This window comes from Acipenser ruthenus, chromosome 42, assembly GCF_902713425.1.
Source record: "Acipenser ruthenus chromosome 42, fAciRut3.2 maternal haplotype, whole genome shotgun sequence".
Lineage (NCBI taxonomy): Eukaryota > Metazoa > Chordata > Actinopteri > Acipenseriformes > Acipenseridae > Acipenser > Acipenser ruthenus.
Window position 1 is genome coordinate 7,092,078 of NC_081230.1, and position 21,189 is coordinate 7,113,266.

Here is a 21,189-nt window from a genome sequence, read left to right on the forward strand (position 1 = left end):
CCAGTTTGTTTATATTACCCGCGGTTCGTTTGAGCCATGCAAGGCTTCACACATCGATTAAAATAATATGTTCATAAAATTAAGCACAGGTTTGAGTGGTGTGTGTGTGATTTATTTTTATTTATTTATTTTTATCAACCTGGAATAGTATTTTTAATTTATGGTACTTATTAAATCAGGGAGTTAACCCCTTAAGGCACATAAGGAATTGAGCAGTAGTTCAAAACGTTTCCTCTTCAAATACATTCGAGAGAGAATCAAGTGTCGCGAGAAGGAAACTGACCATTTGGATGAGATCGAACCTGTCAGTACATTCTTTGTGCAAAAATAAGAACGTTAGCATCATTGTATTTGTGGGACACTCCTTTGTACCATAAAGGAAGGGTTTCATATAGGAAGTGTATAAATGAGGGAAACTAATGTAGGTTGTTTAGAGCATTTTACAGTACTGGGGAATCCAGCTGCAGTTCATCAACCGCTTAGGAGAACCATCAATTAATGCAGGGCTGCAAAATGCTCTTAAATGTCTTATTAAGATTCAATACAGATCAAAAGACTGTGGGAAGAGAGAAGTTAATTTCTGTGAACATTCCTTAAGGTCGTGCCATTAACCCATTAAGTACCAAATATGTTTTCTTTGAAAAAAAATTCAGAACACAAGCTGTATTGAAGTCATTTGATACATTTCGATGTAACTTTTGCGGTTAACAGAATTACAGAATAAGTTACCATAACAATATAGTTCCAGGGGAGGTTAAAATAACAGGTAGACGCCAGTTAAAAACAATTCAGTTACAAAGCAGAAGAAAAAAAACCCAACACATTTCAAAACAGAAATACTTTATTGTCAGTATCGACGGCGAGTACAACAAAGCAAAGTAGTATTTTCATTTATTTTTTTGTATAAAGAAGTTTGAAAATAGAAATTAACAAAACTATTTAAAAAAAGCAGGATTGCACCCAATTTAAGAGACAACAATGTGCAATTTGTTTGCTAGTGCATAGAAAGTAGAGAGCTGAAGGTGTAGCATTTGCTTTTTCTTTTTTTAAACACAGCCATTCAACGCACTATAATCTCTATAGTGAAGCTGGTCCCTGGACCTTAATGTTTTATGACTGTCATTGCATAGTCTGGTTTCAATGACAATGCTAGACAACCATCACATGGTTATCCACTGTTGAATGCATGATAGCTATCTAGGAGTAAATCTTGACTGTAAAAAAAGTGGTTTTAATTGGGGGGTGGGCTATAAAGCTAACCGGATATATTTAGCTCCATTAGAAACATCTCCTGTATACCCATACTGTGCAAACTGCATGGAGGGTTTGTGAAATTGACCACGGTGCCATTTGGTTTGCAAGCCTGATTCAAACCTTTCAGAGCAGTCTCGATGTTAAAACTCCAGCCGCCACTGTTCAGGATTGAATTCTGATAGGTAGGTTTTTTTTGTTTTCCAATTTGCAAGGCAAAAGCGATACTTCATCTTTCAAACTGCACAGAGCAAGTAAGGCACTGAACTATATAAACCCGTGTGTGGGGACCCACAAACACGACAGAAAACAACTCTAGTGTGCACACGAACTGACAGCAACAAGTACAGAAATAAAGATTACAATCTTATTCGAATGCATACGTACTGCATCTCAATTATTATTATGTTTTACTAAAACAAATATGCCTGCAAAACTTATTACTCCACATTGTTTCATGAGTTCAGTGGCATAGTGCAACATCACTGAAAGAAAGGACGATTTCAGCTGTATCCATAATAATAATTTTAACAATAAATTAAGATGAAGTGCTGCTGGAAGGTGCTGGATTAACGATGGAGACTGAAGCCTTTTTGGATTTCAAGATTAAATTAAAAGGTCACCGGTTTTATTTCCTCTTACTAGCTTTATTAGTGTTATTACTGTCCCCTTACTGCTCTGGGAATGAGTTGGCTCTGTGCTTGCTTTTATATGTAGATAAACTGCTGCATCCTGGTACCTGTGCTGTAGGTCACATCGATTACGACTAACATGTGAAGTGAAGCCAAGGGGTCAATTCCTGTTCTTTAGTTACTCCTTTGTAAATTCAGTTCCTAATTCCCATTCCCTTTTAATCAGTTCCATAATCAATTGCAAAATTGCAACTGGCAGCATTCTGTTAAAACGAGCTTCTCACAGTGGCAACAAATTACTTCAATTGACGTCACTGTCTGTTAGTCATTTAAATTGGCTTCAAATTCAGTTGAACAATTATGATGTCTCTAAAAACATCAATTCCTTTGAAGGAATCTAGAGCGTTGTCTTTGAAATCATATTCCGAAATCAAGCACAAAATCCATGAACCAAAAGATCTCCTAACAAAAGAGAATGGGGGGCCAGTGATAGTCTAGCTAGTTCTAGTAAGAGGTAAGAAACTCACAGCAGTTTAATCTCACAGTAAAACCAGGGATGTGCCGAAGTGCTCTGCAAAGGGAGTCTTCGTTTCACAACCCTTCTTTAAAAGGCGAGAGGGTAGCAGTCTCCGTTACCATGCAACCCAGGCCTTCCAGCAAATGAAAAGTGCCCGTTTGTGCTAGAATTGCAACAGATATAGTGGTTATTTATAAGCTAAAAGAGAATATATTGGGAGGGCTTACATTCTAAATCAAGAACCATACAAAAAAAAAAAAAAAGATTATACTTCCTGGTAGATTTATTTCAACCTTTCATATATAGCCACAAGTTTTGCATCACCTACAATTTTATGATTGAGACAATAAAAAACTATATGAACATTATTTAGATATTTTATTTAACATCATGTTGATATCGCAAATGTCTACCGGAAGCCATAATAGTAGTACAGTATTTTATCTTTAAGTATATGGAGAACTACAAAGTGGCATGTAATTCAATATGTTACATAAACATTATTCATCAGGTTTCACTCGACTGTGTGAAACAAAATTAGTTAATTCTATAGGGTGATACAAAACCTGTAGCCATAGCTGTAGGTAGCAGCCCATGATTGCTGCTTTTGATGGTCCTACAAAGCCAGCCATGAAGGCTAGGACAAAATATAACACATAGAAACTGGTAAGTACGTTCCCTTTTTTTATGACCTATTTACACAGCACAGTTTGTCTCAGTATTATTATTTTTAAAGACAGCATCTTTTAATCCGGAGAGGGCTGTGAAACGTAACCAGACCGAGTAGCTCAAACAAGCAAAACGATGAAGAAATGATTCACGGACGTGAAGGAGAGCGATCTACTGAAAAGCAGATTTGGGGATTTTTAGAAAATCGACTCTTTACCTTTGTATGAGGTTTGCAGCCCCTCCGAGGGGTTCTGACTCCAGTAAAGTGTGTCGGATTTTTCATTGTTAAGGTGCTTTGACATTCAAGAGCTGTTCTGTACTTCTAGTCTGCCATGGACATATTTAATTTAGGCTAGCCAGAGTGTCTTTATATTAGTGGTGGACTGCCTGCAAATCACGTTTTGAAAGTGTCAGATCCCTAGATGGCACTGACTTATACTTCTATAAAGACACTAGCCTGGATTAAATATATTTAAGACGCCAGAAGAGTAGAGCAGCTCTTAAACTAATCCTAACAGACAAAAAATAAGCATGCATTGCAATTAGAAACACTCACAATAACCACACAGGTCAACAGGTAAAGCAGGAATTACACAAAGAGATTGAAATATGAAGTTACCTAATCTTTAAGAATGAAAATGGGAGTTCAAAACCCCCACCTAGATTCTGTACAACTGTAGATAGGAATTGGAAGTGATGCACGCTTCGGATCAGAATGGAGTTTCTGAAAGCTGACCCTGTCTCTTATAATGTCCAGCGTTAGGGGCTCTGCTGAGCTTCAATCCGCTCTTGAACAGTGGTTTAGATCCGAGCTCTGGGATTGCATGCTGTCAGTCCCGTTGCGATTGTTTGAAGTATACTCAGCCTGGTTATTTTTTTTCTGTGCCCTCGTCTCCTTAATCTCCCTCTCAGAGAAAAAACACAGGTAGGCAGTTCTGAGCAGAAGAAGAACGTCTCTGCTTTGCTGCTAAAATGACCCGTTTGCAAACATACAGTACCGTCGTGTGTGTGTGTGGGGGGGGGGGGGCTGATTCACTTGCCCCGCAATCGGATCCATGCTAAATCTGAACTTGTGACATGCAATATCCTTTAAAATGTCCTAATATTGAATTTCTTACCTGTTAGTCTGCTCTGAATAATTCACACTTCGAGTGTCAAACAGGCTTCAGTGCACAAGGATTCACTTGTGGGCTACAGTGCACTGACCCACCTGAATAGAGCAGTCTTTTTAGAAGCATTTTTGACAATGATCTAAGAGAGTTATACGGAACACACACAATAGAAAATATTAAAGTAAGAAATTAAATATTAAGAAAACACTGATGATCCCTTTAAGGTCCAACAGTTAATCAATAAACCTCCTACAAACAGGGCAGAATGTTTACTGCTGGGATAATTCCTGCAATAACTGCAGTCAGATTTAGAAGAGTGCATTTTAAGAACAATACAACATACATATAAAAACACACACACATAAAAACACAAAACAGGATTGGGGTGCAGGGCAAGTGAACATCCCCACTCGTACAGGTTTTACAAAGATATTTTCCTGCACAAATAAAATACTCACCCCCTATCTAACAAAAAAAAAAAAAGAGATTACAATTTCAACAAATGTGCACACTCACAAGTGCAATGGGTTGGAGCTAGTGTGCGCCGAAACAAAACAGGTACATCTGCAAGACTGGACCCCGGCTCCACAGGAATGGGTCACACGGACCGAGGGTCCGGACCAGGGCCTCAAGAGAGGCTGGGGACTGTCGGGAGTCCCGTGCTGGTCACAGAAGCATCAGGAAGTGGAAGGGGCAGGCTAGGAGGGACAGGTTAGGAGGGGCAGCATCCCCTGCCCTCAATCGGCAGTGACTCCCTTCTCTCGAAGCTCCTCCATCACTCTCACGAGATAGGTAGGGTCCGGATAACCGAAGCTGAGTGGACAGAAGAAAGGAAGGCACACACACATCACCAGGTTTGAATATTCTGACTGCAGTTAAGCGAGGGCATGTTGGTGTTTTGGAAGTAGCTGCTGTATATACAGTAACATCCCTTAAAAAAGTTTACCCCCCATTAAATCTGCACTGTGCTTTTTCAATGATTATACCATGCATTTGCTATAGTTTACCATGTGGAGTAAACTATAGCAAACTATAGCAGTGTGGAGTAGTGGTTAGGGCTCTGGACTCTTGACCAGAGGGTCGTGGGTTCAATCCCCGGTGGAGACACTGCTGCTGTACCCTTGATCAAGGTACTTTATCTAGATTGCTCCAGTAAAAACCCAGCTGTATAAAATGGGTAATTATATGTAAAAATAATGTGATATCTGTATAATGTGAAATAATGTATAATGTGATATCTTGTAACAATTGTAAGTCGCCCTGGATAAGGGCGTCTGCTAAGAAATAAATAATAATAATAATAATAATAATAATAATAATGTTTTAAATAAGCTTTACCATATCACTATGGGCTTTACAATGCTTAACCATTTTTTGCTATGCTTTGTTATGCTTTTCACATTATTAATTAAGTCATTAAATCTAAAAATTATATTAATGTATTTAATCTGTTTACACAGAATTACCTTTGTCATTGACAAGAGATCCACAATCTCAGCAAAATGACAAAGTGTAGTAGCGACTAATACTAGAGCTGCACGATCATTTGATAACTGATTGAACTCTCCACAGATATCAGGTGCTGACAATCAGAGGCGGGGCATTCAACGTGAAACAAGTGAAGAAACAGCTGCTTGGATCTGTGATGATCGCTGCTTTTCTTAGACTGTGCAGAACAGCGATCCACACAAACCCAAGCAGCTGCTTATTCACGTGTTACACTCTGAATAGTACAACGAGCCCAGTTAGCACCAATGACCCTCACCTGACTGTCCGCACCTGCTTTCTGTGGAGAGCTCAATCTCTGAATAACCGTTTGTGGTTGGTGCTGCTCTAACGGATGTGTTCCAAAGAGTTATAAAGCAGCTTCCCGTGTAGGAGCCCCTCGTACCAGCGCGGGCCGCCCCAGATGCATGTCTTGTGGTGGATGTCATTCCAGGTGATGACGTTGTTCATGCCCGTGGTCATGGAGGTGCCGATGGTGAAGATAAGCCTCTGATCGAAGGCCTTCCTCAGCATGGCCAGGGCGCGGTTCCCCTCGGGGCTGTCCGGCAGGTACGCCACTCTGTCTGTGCCCGGGTAACACACCCCCGGATTGGGGTGCTCTTCCTAGAAAAGAGAGGGGACGAAATAAGAAATAGACTACATGAAAACATTTTTTATTGCGATATATTTGTAATTGATACATACAAGTATTATGGGTCCTAGCTAGAGCTGCAAGAGCCACATCGTTGGTGACCAGGGAGTTTGTAAAGAGCCGGAGGAAACAGAATAAGAAAAAAACACAAAGAAATGTTTCCATCAAACATGTGTAACTGCACCACCCCACCTCTTCAGTAGATTTTTGCGTCCGTTAGAACACGTACACAACATTTGCTGTTGCACTACGATTTCCTTTAAAAACGACTGGGAGTCCAGCCTTTCAGGGTTGGGGTCAATTCCTGCTTTTCAATTCCTGGGAGAAGCTTATTAACAGAATACAGCAATCAGTCGTGTATCTGCCCTGACCATTTCTCTGCCATGATCAATCTCTACAGCAACGCTAGTTTATTATTGAACACAGAAGATTAGTTCAGAGAGTGTCAATCCTACCAAAAGTTTTTATACACTGTGTTCTATGTGCTCCATGCACTGCCATTGCTGGTAGTGTCACGTGAGCTGTTCAGTGTGTTGATATGTAAATAAAGCCTTTTCGCCTGCAGGGGGCGTATCAACTTCAACCTCCGTCTCGATCTCCTGCCCGTCACTCAGCAGCGAATGCACGCACCCACACGGCAGACGGCTACCCTGTCACAAGCATTAATACCCTGTATCTTTCTAAACAAGGGATTTAGGGGAGCTCCCTTAAGCTGCCTCCCAATTGCGTGAATATAGTAATTGTTATAGCTGTGTATAATGGTATTTAGAACAAGATTCATTTATCTGCCTTTTTACATATCCGCCCTTACTCTGGTCCCACTGCAGTCGGATACGCGACAGGCTACTGTACTGCTAATTGCAACTTTGATCAAAAGTGTGTTGGAATTGATTAAAAGGGAATTGGAATTGATTTTAAAAAGGAATTTGAATTGAAAAACAGGAATTGCCCCCAACCCCGCAGCCTTTACCTCTAAATCAAGAAAGACACAATATGGGACGCAAGAGCCATACTTTGGGCAGCCCTGCAGGTCTGAGTTACAGGTGTGCTGATGCTCCAGGACGGTTTGTGCTGCACTCATGCTCACCCCTTGAATCCCGGGCAGGAAGCTGTAAATGATGCAGATGCAGCCGTAGCCCTCGTGTCCCGGCAGCTCCAAGTCGGGCTCCCTCTCCACAATCATCCTGCCGTTATGAGGCTGGTTCCCGACGAGCTGCCCGTAGACCAGCCGACACACCGGGCAGGCCCTCTTCACCTGGAAAGCCCGCTCCAGGCAGCTCTTGCAGAAGGAATGGCCGCACTTGTCCAGAGTCTTTTTCTCCACCATCTCGCCCATGCAAATGGAGCAGCTGGGCTCCTCCTCCCCTTCGATTTTCACGCTGGGGCTCTCCTGGCTCGGCGGCTGCTCCTCAAACTCTGTGGCTTGCTCCTTCCTCAGCTTCTGCCTCTGGGACCTGCGTGGGCCGTCCTCGTCCCTCCCGCTCACGCGCCTCAGGGCCTCCCGGAGAGAACGCTTTCTCTTGGGCGTCACTTGTTTGGTCATTTCCTTGTGGACGGCCCTGCACAGGGAAATAAAGGCCTTGCGGGTCGCCGTGGAGACGGGGCCCTCGCCCTCGCTGGGCCGCAGCCTGACTGTACAGCAGCCCGGGCTCTCGCTCTGCCTCACCACACACAGACCGTGCTTCGCCTGGAATTCCGCCACGTGCTGCTGGCCCGCGGTTAAATAGTCCCAGAGGGGCTGAGAAAGGACCACCTCGTCGCTGTTCCTCCCCGCTCGCGCACTCATCGTGGCTGAAGATACTGGGGGGGGGGGGAGCAAAGTTACATCAGCTTTTAATCTGTGAACTATGCAGATTCAATTAGTGGATTCGATCTGCACTGGCTTTTATTTTGCCTCGATTCTTTTTGCTTTCTAATACTAAACTTCAGTGTATATACACAGGATAATGAATGATCGTTTCTAATATGTGTTTTTAATTCGCCATAAGAAGATAAACCACAAACCCCGATAGGGACGAGAGGTTTATGCAAGGACATCCTCCTAAGGTGAATAAAAACTGTATACCATGAATGATCATTCAATATTCTGTTTAAAATAAATAGCAATACAATGCGTACTCTTTTATAATAAATCAATTAATTCAGGGATTATTTTACGCTAGATATACCCACGTTTGTTACAAATTATATTACTAATGTATAATAATATACACAAACATGCTTTCTGATGTATTTGAAGGCTATGGTGAAATCACCACATTTCTTTAGATTCTTGCTTTTGAATACTACAGTGTTCTCAATGTGTTGCGTGTCAATTGCTATCTGTCAGAGCTATATATATAAATAAATGTGTGTGTTTGATTGTTTGCCAAATGCATGTTCTTGGTGTCTGTTCACTTATTTCTATTGTTAGGCCAATAGAAAGCAGGCAGGTGTTTGTTATGGTCCAGTTTGTTTACATTCCCGAAAGACAAGCTTTAAACCAGAACCCCATGAAACAGGCACGTGCCTGCGATACAAAATGCAGCAGCAAGAGGTTATACTGCAAATCCAAGCTCGATTATAGATCATGAAGATTATCATTATAAACATGACAGTAGTACTAGACTATCAGGTTTTCCCCAGTGTGTGGTTGCTAGGTAACAGCTAGCCTAACAGCAGGTGGGGGGAAGGTAACACAATCCTCACACCTGTGCCTCAGGCACACAGGAATAAATGTTGCAATTATTTTTTTTGCAACAAATACCCCCCACAGTGGTAATTTATCTGAAAATCGCCAGCCACACAGCAATGCAGCGATGGAAATAAGACTCCTGTTGCATTGCAGCGTGATCCATTCCTGGTTTTACTAAGAGTTTAAAAAGACACACCTGAGCTCGTCACCAATCAGCTGGGGCTAATCAAGCTGGTAGTAAAACCTGGAACAGGTGAAGGTGCTATGCAGTAGGAGTCTTGTTTACCTGACTGCATGCGAGGCAGAGGGGTGTCACAGCCTCTACTATTGTAGGGTGTTTGTACTCGTTCCGAGTCGTTTTCTCCACTAATGTTTCTCTTGTCTGGTCACTGACCATCCTTCCTATTTCCAAACCATGTGACAATGTGACCTTTCAACTCTGCCTGCCAGTACTGTGCCCACGGTCACATATACCCTCCGACTGCTGTAAGTTGGGGGAGCATTCCCAGTTGTCTGTTTGAATGGGTAAACAGACTGGATGGGCTTCTTAATGATAAGCCAAAGGCCTTGGAAGATATGGAAAACTGCATTTTCATAATACTGTATCTTTTGTATCACAAGCCCACACAATACGGTTTCGTTCTTAACATTTGCAACAAAAAGGGAACTTGCACAACACTGAAAAGGATGGTACAAGTCGGTTCTTTTTAGATTAAACTAAAAAGTATATTATTATTATACCCAGCTCCCTATTTATTATAGCACAAATACCAGGTGTAAAAAAAAACGTGTATTATTATTATTATTCATTTTCACCAGCTAAAGTGCATCATGCATAAGAGATATTATATATATATATATACACACACCTCGCCGCTGAAAACGCTCAATAACCTACACGATGAACATTCTGACGGCATTATTTCTCAAATATAATACATCACATTTACCTGTATGACATGCACGTTGTGTATATCGATATTAGCAAGTTAATGGTCATTTGAAATCAATCATTTATCGTTACCAGTTCAGCCCCATGTATAGCTACAGCAGCCGGCTAGTGTGTACAGTCGTGTCTGGCCTCTGGCTCTATACGGAACTAAGCCATGCGATCGAACTCGTTGTAATTCTTGGTAACTCTCAAAATAGGAAAAATACAATTATAATGTGCATTAGCACATAACAACCCTGTAATAAATATATAATCCACGGGTTGTTTTTTTTTAATCAAATGATAGATTAAGAGGGTCTTACTTGTATGGAGTCGGAGATCCATGAGTCTTCAGACTACGCCATACCATTTAAATAAAGCACAGCCAAATGCCAACACGTTATCACACATAACGTAACGCGTACGGTACAGACGCACACAATGTGTCAACAATGAAAACGGTACAACTACTGCAGCCATTGCATGTTTACATTTAAAACACTTATGTATGTTAGGGTTTAAAAAAAAAAAAATTCTAATATCACTTCAAAAGGGTAGATAGGTAGGGCACTTAAAAGGTCATAAAAATGTTAAACTAAAAATATTCAACATAATATTTTAATGACCTACCTTGCGATCCCATATGATCCTGGCCTTGCGGCGGTGTATAAGCTTTTTCTGTGTAAGAAAATGGGAAAGTTAGATCGAGCTACTTTTGTTGTTGTTGTTAAAACTGAATAGTTTGGAAAACAAAGACATGGTAGTACACATCTGCAAGAGAAGTCTATAAAATGTAAATTTACAGATTTCCTTTTTGGAATAAAACGTGTATAACTGGTGCAACAATCCATCTATATTAAAGTTTGTTTTTAAGTGTAAACAAACTGTAAGAAATATAAATAATAATAATTAAGAAAACGTACCAACTGTACCGGAAGAGAAGTGAGCTTCTAAAATAAACTTAGAACGTCGACCACGCTCCTTGCTCCAATATCAGCATTTCAATCATTTAAGAAAACTTAATTATAATCGAAGAGTTTTGAAATTTAATGCATGGGCTGCCTTTAAAAAAAAAAGCATTAGCAGCTCTCTTCCTGGAAGAGTGTTGCTAAAACGTTTAGATCAAATTCAAACAAGAAGACCGCTAGTTTTCAACATGTTGACAAGCGCTGTGTCTTTTTTTTTTTTTTTTTTTTTTTTTTCGTGCTTCTCGCTCTATAAAATGCTAATTACTGGAAGGAAGTTCGTCACACATACTTTCCAGGCTTTTGCCAGCTGTGTTATTAAATTCTGCTCTTGCTTAATGATCAGTCTTTCAGATCCCTTTTCCCAGGACCCATGGCTGCACAATCGCTTACGTCATTTGCCACAACAATCGCATTGGAGAATTTAAAGGTACAGCCCATTCTGCTGTCGCACTTGAGTCCTAATGTTGTGATGTGAAAATGTGGATATTTAACAACCCCAAAGTCCAATTTACAACATTATTTAAAATACATAAATACATTCATTCAATTCTACATTTAAATTCAAGTTACACATTTTAAATAAATCAATTAAAAGCTAAGCATTTTCCATTTATCTACAGAAAAGGTTGTAGCATGTCCATAAATAACTGGAGTGATAAACTAGCAAGAAAACTAAGTTAAAAGTTTTGTAACTTTTTTTTTTTTTTGGAGAAAAGACCATATAGGCCCTGGATAAATGCTTCGTCCCATTAGACGTTTTTTTTTTTCTCCGTTGACAAATAAATAGTTACAAATATAAAGTGCAAGTCACTTCAATGACAATTTAATTGTTTACATTTTTTACTAGATAAGGTCCCAGACATCACGACGTAGCAGTTACATAAATACAGTACAACATTTTGCCAAGTTAATATATTTTATTTTCCCTTATTTTTTAAAACTATGTTATCACAACATTTGAACTAGTGTGATAAAATAACCCCAAAAGTTGTTCAAATCTTTTAACGAACACATTAAATGTACTGGTTTTAAAATCTGCTAACTAAGGGGAAAAAAAAGAACAAAAAGGTGTCACGGACGCTGATGTGGGTGAAGTCAGACCAGGAAGTAAACACACAAGAGAACTATAATTACATAATTAACCCAAACTCCCAACTTACCTGAACAATTAAACACACGCACGTTGATTTTCATTCACTGTGCATTCTTACAGGCTTTATCAATGAGTTCCGTCCGTCATACCCAACAATAACAATAGGAATATACACTATACATCACAAATAACAATCACACCCATCACCATAACAACAACACATGTTTATACTAATAAGCAACCGTATTTACACCCAATAGTCTACCATAATAATACACCCAAAATACAGCAATAATAATAATAATAATAATAATAATAATAATAATAATAATAATAATAATAATAATAATAATAATAAAGGTTTATTGGAAAGTTGTTCTGACAATTCCTTAGTTTTTCAGCGTTCATCAGAATGGAGGGACAATAATATCTCACAATGACAATGATAACTTCAGACTGTCAAAACTGACCTTGACCACAAATTACTACTTCCGATTTGGCACCGGCGAATCAACAACCGAGAGTAATACAAAAAGGTGGTTTATTGTAATGTGTACATTATTATTATTATTATTATTATTATTATTATTATTATTATTATTATTATTATTATTATTATTATAAACAAATAACACTTTGTTACATGATAGGAGCATTAATGTGTTTTATTCTTATTGTAACCTACTTCATATACTGAATAACAACTTACCGCACAATAAATAGAGGATGTTTCCTGTATGGAGAAAAGGATGCAGATTCTTAAAACCGTAATTTAAGAAATGTTCATGAAATTAAAATCGTTGACAGATATTGTGAGGAAAATAACTGACGGATTGTTTAAGGTTACCGCAAATGCCAATAAAAAAAGTCTGTGAAAAAGACGTTAATCTTGAGAAAGTCTCCTGAGGGAGAGGGCTCGTGAAGTGTTTGAATGTCGGTTTGGTCTATGGTTTCTCCAAAACAAACAGCATTTTTAAATAGCCTCGTTATATATGCGTTATGATTTGATTTTATTGTGTTAGAATATGTGTTCTTTCTTCAAACACATGTACACATAAGTTCAGTTGTAAAGGTTGAAAAACCAAATGTGTCATCTCAATTGAAGATGTGCATATAAGATAGGTTGGTTGTCTCAGGTTTGGTCAAACACATTTCATCGACCGTGACTAATGGCCAAACAAGCCAAATTTATGCCAACGTTGGCCCAACGTCATTGTGCTGCCTGGGGTGGGGCTGGCAGAGTTGAAAGTTTTCAATTTGTAACATGATTTGACTAGAATGAGGAAGATTGTTCAGTCCTGGTGTACCGTCACATTATGCCTCCCCATCAGAATTTGCTACCGGTAGCAAAATGTGGCAGCTAGAGAAGAAATTGCTACCCGTGTTTTGTTTTTTTTGTTTTTTTTTTAACAATGGGTGAATGGTAATAAATTATGAAGGGCCGTATAGTGGGGTCAAAAATGCCATCAACACATTACTTTACGATTATGAATACTGTTTGCCCATGTTTTAGAAACAGGGTCATACTACATATTTTAATTTAAGTTAATCTTAGGAAGGTAGCGCTACCCATATTGGAAAAATAGTCAGCAGTAATAATTGTATCAATTTCTACTTAATACCAAGCAATTAAAACGATATAAGTCGGGAGATTTTTCTGACGCAGTAAGTGGAACAGAAGTAAAACAGTGGCGAGCATGCGCAGTGCAAAAAAGAAGCAAAAACTGATGAGAAGCAAAAAATGACGGAACACTGGCACTCTTATTCTCCAGACAAGCTCGAGCAGCTCAAAGCTAGGTAAAGTCAGATACAGAGAAAAACGATAACGCAATATCGGATGAATACCTAAAATAGTAATTACAATTAATACACAATGGTCAAACCAAACCAAATTTAAAAACACCACCGAGAAACACTTGTTTTTTAAAAACGAATTAAGTCACAGGACTAAAGTGGACAGAGGCACAAATAAACTAAACAATAGCTTTTTCAATTTAAACTAATCGATAGCTTTTCAATTTTTACTGTATAAATATGAAATGTAAACTTGCTTTCATTCGAGATATTCTTTGCTGTCATGGGTGAAACAAAAACTACACTTCCCACAATCCCCGTTATTCTAACTCTGACTTGTCGAACTACTTTTCGGGAGTCGTAGTTCCTTAACCGATTAGAATGTGGCGGCCGTAATGACATACCGGTCTATACAAACGACCAAAAGACTACAACTCCCACAAACCCGCGTGTTGTTGTCCATCCGGCTTGCTGTCTTCTTTCCCGCGCAGTTCGTATTGGCGCTGCTATCAGGAGGTTACTTGTGTAACTTGTCAGCCGCATTTCATTTTCAGGTTTCTTGTCCAAGCCGGAAAATACATAATTATACAAGCTCTGTTTCATACGGAGTGTAAGCGCGTCGGAGATAGAAGATGTCTTACGAGTATGACCAGGCTAGTTTACCCGATCTGCTCCCACTGTACTATCGCCGTCTTTTCCCGTTTTCCCAGTACTTTCGCTGGCTTAATTATGGAGGTGGTGAGTAAAGGGTACGGGAATGGGGTTCAATCCTTACATCTTGCTGCTTTTAAACATTTTGTAGGTAGAAAAACATGCTATGGAGGCCTGGGTTTAAATCAATTTTAACTCACAATATAAATAACATTGTCAGAACGCTGGTGTTGCTATGGTAATGATTCAGGACCTCAGCATAGCACCACGTGACTGAAACATTAACAGTATAATTTTTACAGTAAACATAAACAGCCATCATGTATAACGCTAAAACGCTTTTTTCCCCCCCCATGCCTAGTAACAAAGAATTATTTCCAGAACCGCGAGTTTTCCTTCACCCTGAAAGACGACATCTACGTGCGGTACCAGTGCTTCAACAATCAGAGCGAACTGGAGAAAGAGATGCAGAAAATGAACCCCTACAAGATCGACATCGGCGCCGTGTACTCGCACAGGGTTCGTTCACGTTGTTTCACAGCACTCCTGATCCATTCCACGTTTTAATAGGAGCCCAGAAAGACACACCTTACAGGGATGGAAATAAGACTCCTGTTGCATAGCAGTTTCACCCATTCCAGGTTTTACTAAGAGCTTGATTAGCCCCACTTTATAGGTAACAAGCTCAGGTGTGTCTTATTAAACTCCTAGTAAAACCAGGAGTGAATCAAACTGCTATGCAATAGGAGTCTTATTTCCATCGCTGTTATATAGATTTTAATTTATTAAACTCTGTCTCTTTTGACACCAGAAAAAGTGCCCTACTATGTTACCAGCCTGGCGTGCCATGAAATTTAAAGTCAAGATTTAGACAGCAAATCCTTGCTATGGATGTGTGTTTAGTAAATACAGCACACTCTTTCTTATCCAAACCCCATGCTACTACAATGGCATTGCAGGCTGGTAACAGCTGTAGAAACCACACTTTAGCATTGTAGTTCTGTATGTAAAACATTTTCAGATGTCTCTGTAGTTTAGATTTAAATGGCTAGTACTTATTTTTAATGTACTGCGTCTTATTTCAACAGGGGCCGACCTGAGTGGTTGGGATTAGTCTACTGCATAGCCGGTCATGTCATATTTGTAATGCAGGAGTATTTAACCCTTTCATGAGTGAAATATTGAAAATAGCTGAACTAAAAGTAGTTTGGACACATAATAAATAAACTGTTCATTGAAAAAATGTGCAGTTTTTTTCCATTGCTTTATATATGGGGGGGGTGGGATCCTCGTATGTCATTCTGCATTCGTGTGCAGCTTGGGAATTTGAGTCAAAAAAATATATATGCGTTGTTTTACAGCCGAGTCAACACAACACAGTGAAATCCGGGACCTTCCAGGCACTGGAGAAAGAGCTGGTCTTTGATATCGACATGACGGATTACGACGACGTTAGAAACTGCTGCAGGTAAAGCTGTTTTTTTTTTTTTTTGCCCAGTTTGAGAGTCAGCATTTCGATGCATGCTAGAGACCTGACCCGGCTGGGGTAACCATTCCGTCATGTTAAAATCTTACCGTTTGTAGCGCTGCCGAGATCTGTTCCAAATGCTGGACGCTGATGACCATAGCCATTCGTATTCTGGACAGAGCGCTGAAAGGTAGGGCTTTTAAAGCACAACACCTGTAGATTTTCATCTTGCAACTTGCTGTTTAACGCGAGCCTTTGCTTTTCAAGTCCTCGTTGTCTAGCGAGATGCAAATCAAACTCTCTCTTTTTTTTTTTATCAGAGGATTTTGGCTTCAAGCACCGTCTGTGGGTTTACTCGGGCAGGCGAGGTGTCCATTGCTGGGTCTGTGACGAAGCAGCCAGAAAACTCACCCAGTCTGCCCGCGCTGCCGTGGCAGAGTATCTCAGCGCCGTGAAGGTAGGTCTGTTCCATCAGAATGCCCTCGTGGGCTACGTCATTGATGCAACGCTACCGTAATAAAAAACAGAGAGGCTTGCACAAAGAGACCACTGTTTAGATGAATTGTGAGGCCCTCGCTGTCCTAATGTTAATTTTGGATCAGGTCTGTGAAAGCAGAGGTAAGAAAGTCAAGCACAGTAAGTTTTGTGTCTGATTCAGGGCATTCAGTTCAGTCGCTTGTCAGTCTACTTGACGTCTGGCTGATTTCACAGACCCTGCTTAGCACACATTTTTCACTACCTCACCTTTAATAAGATAGTCCAAGATAAGTGCTCTGTGTTCTGTGAAACCTGCCATTAATTTCTTATATTAACTCAGACTGTAAATATAACATTCTTTTTTTTTGTTAAACACAGGGTGGTGAAGAAGCCATTAAAAAGGTGCAGCTGTCAGACCCCATACATCCCTTTATCAAGTCAGTACTGCACCACGTGTCTTTACGATATAACATCCTGATTCAACCGTGAAGCGCTGGAGAGCTCGTTTTATAAATGCGGATTGTTTTACTCCCTGCAGGGAATCATTGAAGGTGTTGCAGCTTTACTTTGAGGACTATGCCTTGGTCAACCAGGACATCCTCGGAAGCAAAGAATCAATTGACAAGGTCCTGGCTCTACTGCCTGAAGATATCCTTTTTAAGGGAAGTCCACTGTCCATGCAGTTTGAAGAAGAATGGGAGAGAGTACAACAGCAAAAGTACATTTATACAGCGCCTTTGAAGAAATGAAGCCTTCCAAAATCGCTTAACACAAATGCCTTTAAACATATGGGAGAACATTAATGTGAACCAAACAGTGGCGCGGATCTAAACCCCACCACTCACATCATTATGATATGCAAGTTCATGGGAGTCTGTTGGTATTTAATAGTGCTGTGTGAACAGATTTATTCGGATCAAGCTCTTCATAGGTGTGGATCATTGGTGTTGATCGGGCTAGTTTACCAATGCAACTGAAGAAACAGCAGTTTGGGATTTATGTAGATTGCTGTTTTCCAGTCTAAGAAAAGCAGCTATCACCACAAATCCAAGCAGCTGTTTCTTCCCTTGTTTAACCAAGTTAGTGACAGTTTAGCGAGGTATCCGTGTTCGTTGCTTAGTGGCATGTTTGATGCAGTGTGTGTTCAGTGGGAATCGGTACTGTTGTGGGTATGTGCATCTCCTTGACAGCTGATAACAGGTCAGAGACTTGCTGCAGAATGATTTCCTGAAAGTCAAAACTGCGGCCCAGCGCTGGGAATGTTTGAAGAAAAGGGTGCTCCAAATGCAGGTAGGAATCTGGTCTAAAGCTGGCATTCACACCCACACCCCCCCAGCCTTGAACTCTAATTTGTATCATTTGTGTTTATCTAGGGAGCTCTAAAGAAAGGGGTTTATGGAGACTGGGACATCATGTTTCAGTATTGCTACCCTCGTCTGGATACTAACGTCAGCAAAGGCGTTAACCACCTGCTGAAGAGCCCTTTTAGTGTGCACCCCAAAACAGGTAACCGTGATCACATGATGTTAAATAAAAGATCTAAATTTATGTTCATATAGTTATTTTAAATGATGTCTCAATCCTAAAATTCTAGGTGATGCAAAACTTTGGGCCATATCTATAGCGATCCAATACGTTTTGAATCAAAGCATAATTTTCTAAGACAAGCAGGTAGTTTCTTTCTAGTTTGTATACCTTTTGAATGGATTTGGTCTCTGCTTTTTTCACTTGATGCAAACTAGTGCTGCAACGATCTTTTTATCGCTGCAGTGATTGATCCTTTTGTACTAATCCAGTTTTTGATTGCTTTATATGGTGTATATCTTTTGTAATTTGTTGTGTTGCTTTTGACAAATTAAAAGCAGCTCTGTACAATGTAATCACACTCAATATAAACCAGATGCACTGCAGTGAAGCAGACACATGGCATTGCTTCCGCTGCATCGTCAGCCACGCTGTTTGAGTGCGGTTCTAGTCTTTGCTGCAGACTTGGTTTGAAGGAAATGTAAAAGTCGCTGCTTGTGTGTGTGTAATGGCTGTTCTGCTTCCCCCTCCCCATGCCCCTGTCTTGTAACCAGGACGTGTTTCTGTGCCAATTGATCTGAATCTGCTGGACCAGTTCGATCCCTTTGCAGTGCCCACGATCAGGTATGCTTCACAAGTGTTGGGGTTCGTGAGAAACTCATCAGACCAAGGGATGCTCTTCATCAAGCAAGATATCAGCAGTGCATTTAATTACAATGTGATTCGTAGAAATATTTGTATTTTTACACTATAATATATTCTATTTAATCATGGTACAAAAATATTGTGCACGATAAAAAAAAGATTATTATTTAAAGATTATTACATCAACAGCCTTAACAGGAGATTGTTGCAACATACTGGTGTTTCTGTGTTTTTTTAATTGTAAATCTGAAACACAAAGCCACTTTTTCAGTAACAGTGGCTTGAAACCTGGTTCCAGGACACCTAGTTTGAGGCAACTTTGCTGTATGAAACCCCAAGTCTCCCCTGGTGTGCCGTGCAGTGCCCTGAAACCTAGTCTCCTGAAACCAAGTTCCACACCACAGTGGCTTTGTGTTCCAGCTTTACTGTAATAACGGTTGTGAATGTGTGTAGCTTGATCTGCCAGGAGCTGGACAAGGCCTTGGAAGGGGATGAAGAAGCGAATGACAAAGAGAACGAGGGAGAGCCGGAGCAGAAACGACGCGTCCGAGGTGAGGACTGGGCAGACTGGGCAAAGTGGAGCACATTCCCCCTGTAGGAATCACTGCAACAAAATGAGTTACTCCAATTGCAAATAAGAACTACAATTTATATAATTTTCATCAACAACAAAGAACTGTCTTAACAAAATGAGAAATGATCTGGATTTCCGTTCACGAATAATGCTGCTTTTTTTTTTTGCAGACTACAAGAAGACAAGCCTGGCAAAGTACGTGAAGGTTTTCGAGCAGTTTGTGGAGAATATGGAGCAGTCTTGGAAAGGAGAGCTTCTGAAAAAAAGTGGTAAGACAGCTGACCTGAATCCTACTGTTAAACTGGTGTTAGCCTTAACCCCCATTGCATAGCAGTTTGATCCATTCCTGGTATTACTAGGAGTTCAATAAGACCCACCTGTGCTTGTTACCTGTACACTGGCTAATCAGGCTTGTATTAAAACCTGGAATGGGTGAAACTGCTATGCAACAGGAGTCTTATTCCCATCCCTCAGCTGCTACATTCCAACCCTCAGGAGTCTGGTTGAGATGTAAAAAAACTGCAGGGGTTTGGTAGATGTTTAACACTGTGACCTGAATGTCTAGACAAACAGAAATGTGAAACTGGAAAAACTAGAAACCTAACAAAGGATGATATTCACAAACCATTTACTCTGGTAAAAAAAGTGTGTGCCTCTAAATGAAAACGCACACACAGGATGAACAGATACGAATCTGAGGATGAGTGGAAGAGAACAGTTTCTTGTCATAAAACTGCATTTTAAGGTAAATCTATTAAATAACAAAAGTCCAGTGATTCGTGTGTGCAGAGGAAGGCGCTGGCCGAAACGCTGGTCTACTTGATTTGGTTTCTTACAGTTTTGCATTAGAATTCTGATTGTAATGATTTGAAGTTCTAGATAAAACTGTAATTTCTTTCAGTGTGTGTGTATTTCTTTTATTGTACATTTATTGAAAATGAAATGTTCCAAAGCTAACAAGAAACTATTTAGTTGAAGTTATTTTTAGTTTTTAGTACTCTATCAAAGGCTTATATAATCTAGCCTATTGTGTAACTTTTTTTTTTTGTCTTCCAGATCAGCAAAAGGACTTCTAAATACACAAATTCAAGGAAACAGAAAGCTGTAAAAGATGCACTATATCAGAAGAATTCATTATGCAGTGGCTTTGTCTTCTACAGCAGTGTTGTGCTGCTGTAGCCAGGAATCAGAGTTCTAGTACAGAGGTGGTTTCCACCCTGAAGGTTGAGTGTATCTGAAACTAGTTACACCAGGATGCCTTGTGTATTGTGTTTCATTTAGATCGCCAAAAAGTGGTTTGTAAAGAACGTTTTCTTAACCACAGAATAATAAGATATTATTATTAGTTTATTTAGCAGACGCCTTTATCCAAGGCGACTTACAGAGACTAGGGTGTGTGAACTATGCATCAGCTGCAGAGTCACTTACAACAACGTCTCACCCGAAAGACTGAGCACAAGGAGGTTAAGTGACTTGCTCAGGGTCACACAATGAGTCAGTGGCTGAGGTGGGATTTGAACCGGGGACCTCATGGTTGCAAGCCCTTTTCTTTAACCACTGGACCACACAGCCTCCTATTGCAGATTCTAGTGTTTCCCATCTGTGCCAGGTGCTTTGTACAAATTGATTTAATGCAGGGACCCTGTGTTTCATTTTTAAATACAAGTTTGTACTCTGTCGCTGGAAAATAAGTTGTGCACTGCTATAATTAAAAGTGTAATAAAATTAATTTTATATGACAATAATATCTCATTGTTTCATTAACACACTGTACATTTAGGGGCAAGTGGTTTGTTGTGTTTTTAAACTTTTGCAGTGTTGCATTTGCGAACAGCGACGTCTCTGAATGCAAAGAGAATGGCTTGCTCAAGCAGCAGTAATGTGGACTTCCCTGCAGTGTCCCTTCAGCCTCCCGTCAAGCTGGGACACACGTCTCCATACTGTGTATCTATTTCTATAATGGCCACATTTGTGCTGAAATGTGGGATTTTTTTTTTAAATGTGGATTACACTACTGTTTACTGAAGGCTGCTTATTGAGAAACAGATTTTATTTTTAAACCCTGGTCTCAG

At 40.0% G+C, this 21,189-nt stretch overlaps 2 protein-coding genes across 4 annotated transcripts; one reads left to right on the top strand and one right to left on the bottom strand.

The window, feature by feature from the left end:
* Positions 1-823: 823 nt before the first annotated feature.
* On the bottom strand, positions 824-11,319 carry LOC117401099 (probable E3 ubiquitin-protein ligase DTX3). Of its 3 annotated transcripts, none has more exons than XM_034001571.3 (5): positions 11,181-11,319; positions 10,554-10,601; positions 7,406-8,118; positions 6,073-6,290; positions 824-4,994 (listed from the first exon to the last, which is right to left on the bottom strand). In XM_034001571.3, exons 2-5 carry the CDS (start codon positions 10,564-10,566, stop codon positions 4,919-4,921), a joined length of 1,020 nt encoding a protein of 339 aa, XP_033857462.2. In that variant the 5' UTR covers positions 10,567-10,601; positions 11,181-11,319; the 3' UTR covers positions 824-4,918. The 3 variants fall into 3 exon arrangements, with proteins under 3 accessions (XP_033857462.2, XP_033857461.2, XP_033857460.2); XM_034001570.3 differs by having other exon boundaries at positions 10,847-11,318; XM_034001569.3 differs by lacking the exons at positions 10,554-10,601; positions 11,181-11,319 and adding an exon at positions 10,247-10,320.
* Positions 11,320-14,236: 2,917 nt separating this feature from the next.
* LOC117401002 (DNA primase small subunit) lies at positions 14,237-20,862 on the top strand. Its single transcript, XM_034001385.3, has 13 exons — positions 14,237-14,516; positions 14,791-14,948; positions 15,791-15,897; positions 16,014-16,087; positions 16,218-16,354; positions 16,753-16,811; positions 16,913-17,022; positions 17,573-17,664; positions 17,748-17,880; positions 18,453-18,522; positions 18,997-19,094; positions 19,288-19,386; positions 20,174-20,862. Exons 1-13 carry the CDS (start codon positions 14,411-14,413, stop codon positions 20,191-20,193), a joined length of 1,263 nt encoding a protein of 420 aa, XP_033857276.3. The 5' UTR covers positions 14,237-14,410; the 3' UTR covers positions 20,194-20,862.
* The last annotated feature ends 327 nt before the right edge of the window (positions 20,863-21,189 follow it).